Here is a 3,828-nt window from a genome sequence, read left to right as displayed (position 1 = left end):
TTTATATTATATTATATATATATATATATATATAATATACAACGTTATAATATACATACAATATATTATATGTACACTTCAGGCTAAAAGTTTAGAAATATTTTTAAAAGACATTTTTTAAATTACTTATTCAAATATTCCATATAACCATGTGTTTTTTAACAATATTTAATATCAGATTTAAAAAGATTATTGTACAAAATACATGGATATTTGAATAAGTAGTTCCAAAAATGTCTATTTAAAAAAAATGTGTTTCTAAACTGTTGGCCTGGAGTGTAAATATAGTTATATAATGTATAATAAAGATATACAATAATGTAACACATAATTACACATACACACATAATATTATAGTGTAACAAAAAAATCAACCAACATTTATTCCGATTCTAACAGTCACAAAAGATGACATTTTTTAAAATAAAAAAGCGATTTTCACGAGAAAAAACTTCCTCAATTGAAGTTAATATAATTTTTATCTTTATTCATTTGCAAAGGGATCGTTTTTTTCCACTCTGGAGACGATACAGTTCCGATGACACTTTGACCCTGATTACTCAGTTAAACAGCTGACGTGTGTGCGACACACATACGGGAATCAATGCGCGGCTTAATCCGGGAATCAATGTCACTCATTGCTCTCAAGGTTTGGTAGGCATGAGGATTGAGATAGTTATACGGTAATTCATCTGTTGCACACTTACAAATCCTGTTTGACATGCACTAAGTCTAAACATTGATGACGAAAACATTTTCATTCATTTTTGTTCATGCATCTTAAGATTTAATTTAAAATATTCATTCATCACAAAAACAATATTTTTAGCAAATTACATGCAAACGTACTGGGTGTATCGTAAAAATAAATACATTCTCTGATTGTATTCCGAATTTCTTATTGAAAGATATAATATTTGACTAAATACACACTTTCACATCTTTGACGAATCAAATCTCGCAAAACACAAGTCTTGAATTAAAAATTTATTGCTGGATGAATTTTAATAAAAAAAAATATATTTAGGTAAAAATACATTTGACAAAAATGTATATATAAATTTATTTTATTATTTTAAATTACTGTGTTCATAAAATATTATTTCTCTTCTCAATACTATTATTAAATTAACAAGGTTATTTTCAATTAGACTAGTGCTGTTAATACAATTTTTTTTTCCCACGCAGATAAGACTAATGTGAAAAAAGATCGATTGATGAATAATTTATCATATGTTACATTGAGAACTCCACTATCGGTATTGAAGAATTCGCGATTAAGTTAGCTTAACTCGAGTGTTTGTCAACGTATTATCGGAAGCATTACGATACACCTCTCATGCGAAATATATAGGTATAATATATGGATACTATTGAATACACCAAGCTTCGCTCAATGACAAAGTGCTGGCAAATCAAATAGAAACAAATCAAATAGAAATAAAATGACGAATCGAAACGAGAGAATCAATCTAATCGAAAATTAATCGTTATCATTATCCCATAATCTCTTCGTATCTACTAATTTCTACGAGACTTATATACTCTCCCGCTTCAAAACAAACATACGAGTCGTCAACGAAAACGAAGCAGAACGAACGAAGGCCAACAGCAGGATGCCGTCCGGTCATTCGGGGTCTCTTTACCTGTTGCACGTACCACTGGGTGGAGCTCTGGCTCTTCCGGTGACCACCGGGCTTGCAGGGGGCACAGAGCAGCAGGGGGGTCAGTTTGTTCACCCCCTTAGCGGAGGAGACGGCGCCGGTCGCCGGCGTGGGCGACGCTGTGGGGCTCAGCCCGTCATCCCCCCCCAACACTGGCCACAGCATCCACGTGTTTTACCCGCTGACCCCCGTCTACTTCGTTCTCGCCCCTTGTTTTCCTCGCTGTCACCTTCTCGCTGCTCCCTGATCACCCTCTTCGTCGAAGAATTGCACGTCTCCTCCTCCGCGTCCTCTTGTTTGTCTTCTCTTTGCACCCCTTGGTACCACCCTCTTCTTCTTAGGAGAAGCAGTCTCTTTTTCCGGAAAACTTCCTCCTACGTTTCGGTGCGAGCTGTCGCGGCGCTCGTTGCCGGCGAACTGAGATCGTCGGCCGATGTCGCGTCACCACGCCTCGATGTCGATGACGACGTTGACGTTTACGCGCGATCGCTCGCTCGGGATGCAGGAGCGTATCATGGTATCAGGCCAATGTGGATTTCCGACGTTCGACAGCTGCAGCTGAAGTTTGAGATTTCGATCGGTTGAGGACAACAGGCAACTTATTGTTAGCTCAGCTGCCTGAGAAGTTCGCGGAGTCACTTAGTCGTTATTGCGCGACGTACGAGATTAATAGCGAGGGCTAGTATTCCGTGAGATTAAAACGCTGTGTGTATCTTAAAACTTATTTATTATCAACTTTTTGTATACGTTTATTCTAAATATACATAAATATCTAAATCCTCATTTTACGTTTTCACAAATAAATTATTATAGATTTTATTTAAATTCAACCATCTCCTTCATAATTTGTATATAATTTATATATTCCGTAATATTGATATTTATGCAACTGGAGAAAGAGATAAATGAGATTTTAATATAAATTGTGTTTTAATTATATCTTAGTAAAATTTTATTAAAATATTAAAAAGAGTTCATATTATATTATTTCAAACTAGAGAAATTTTAATTTTCAATTTTTTAAAATATTACTGACAATAGTTTTAGAGAAAGATTATTTTACAGTATAAATTCGAATTTCAATTTAACATTCTCTTTCGTTAATTTTGATATAATTATTTATTTTTCTTTACGTTCTACGAACGTTACTTGCTTTTTGATTTAAATTCGGAGAAATAAATTTGTTTTGAAATATTTTATTCAATCGATTGAAGAGTTGTACTTTTATCTGGAATTAGTTTTGTGAAACTGGACACTTTTACGTAAATCATTGCGTGTACGTGCATTTTCTAAAATAATAAATCTGAATTTATTTAGGTCATCCATCCTTCATATTTATACAAATAATCCAGCTTCGAATATTGATAATTTCTGTTCATCCGGAAACAGAAACATTAACGAGATTTTCATGTGTGTAAATTTAAGTTTTAATTATACATTTCATTAAAGCTATATTAAAGAGATTTCAATATTTTACTTTTCTAAATATTACTGATAATATAATATATATTTTGGGAGATGATATTTCGGAGTAGCATAAATTTGAATTCTAATTTGAAATGCATCCATTTCAATTGATTGTATTGATTCGCACATCCATCATCGCAGCCCTGAGAGGCAAGTCCACAATCGTACGTTTACGCTTATCGAGAATCGATTGTTATATTACACCTGTCTTACAACTTGACTAACTGCGAAGACAAACATACGAACCCGATACACTCTATTTCGGGAAACTAACAAGAACGAGACGCCCCCGGATCGACGCTTCAATAGCTTGACAAGTAATTAAAGGTCGTAGGTCACGTGCGTGTATGTACCTACTTCCGGTACGCGTATCGTGTTTATTTATTACGTGGGCTACGCAACCCCAGGGCGCTATGTATTTCGAGTATAGATGATAGGGTTGCGTAGCCTGACTTTACTACCTCCTTTCGCAGTTAAAGGGCAGCACATGTAAAGTGCTAAAGGGCACACACACACACACACACACACACACACACACACACACTCTCTCTCTCTCTCTCTCTCTACGCGTTATTTAAATTAAATACGTTATTTAAATTAAATAATATAATTAAATATTATTTTACCAAAACAAAAGCAGAAGTTTTTCTGCAAAACAAGAAGCTATTATTTCTAGTTTAACGGTATGTTAAGTTAG

General features: G+C 34.4%; 1 protein-coding gene across 1 annotated transcript in view; it reads right to left on the bottom strand.

The window, feature by feature from the left end:
• Nucleotides 1-2,063, bottom strand: part of Rgl (Ral guanine nucleotide dissociation stimulator-like) — a 15,164-nt gene extending 13,101 nt beyond the window's left edge. Inside the window, exon 1 of the mRNA XM_018536874.1 lies at nt 1,647-2,063. Coding sequence (XP_018392376.1) covers nt 1,647-1,829 — 183 coding nt within the window. The 5' untranslated portion in view covers nt 1,830-2,063. The remainder of the gene's footprint in view (nt 1-1,646) is intronic.
• Between the last annotated feature and the right edge of the window lie 1,765 nt (nt 2,064-3,828).

Source organism: Cyphomyrmex costatus, unplaced genomic scaffold (assembly GCF_001594065.2).
Source record: "Cyphomyrmex costatus isolate MS0001 unplaced genomic scaffold, Ccosl1.0 scaffold160, whole genome shotgun sequence".
NCBI classification, from domain to species: Eukaryota; Metazoa; Arthropoda; class Insecta; order Hymenoptera; family Formicidae; genus Cyphomyrmex; species Cyphomyrmex costatus.
Note: the sequence above shows the minus strand (reverse complement) of the source record. Positions and strands in the feature narration are given on the sequence as shown.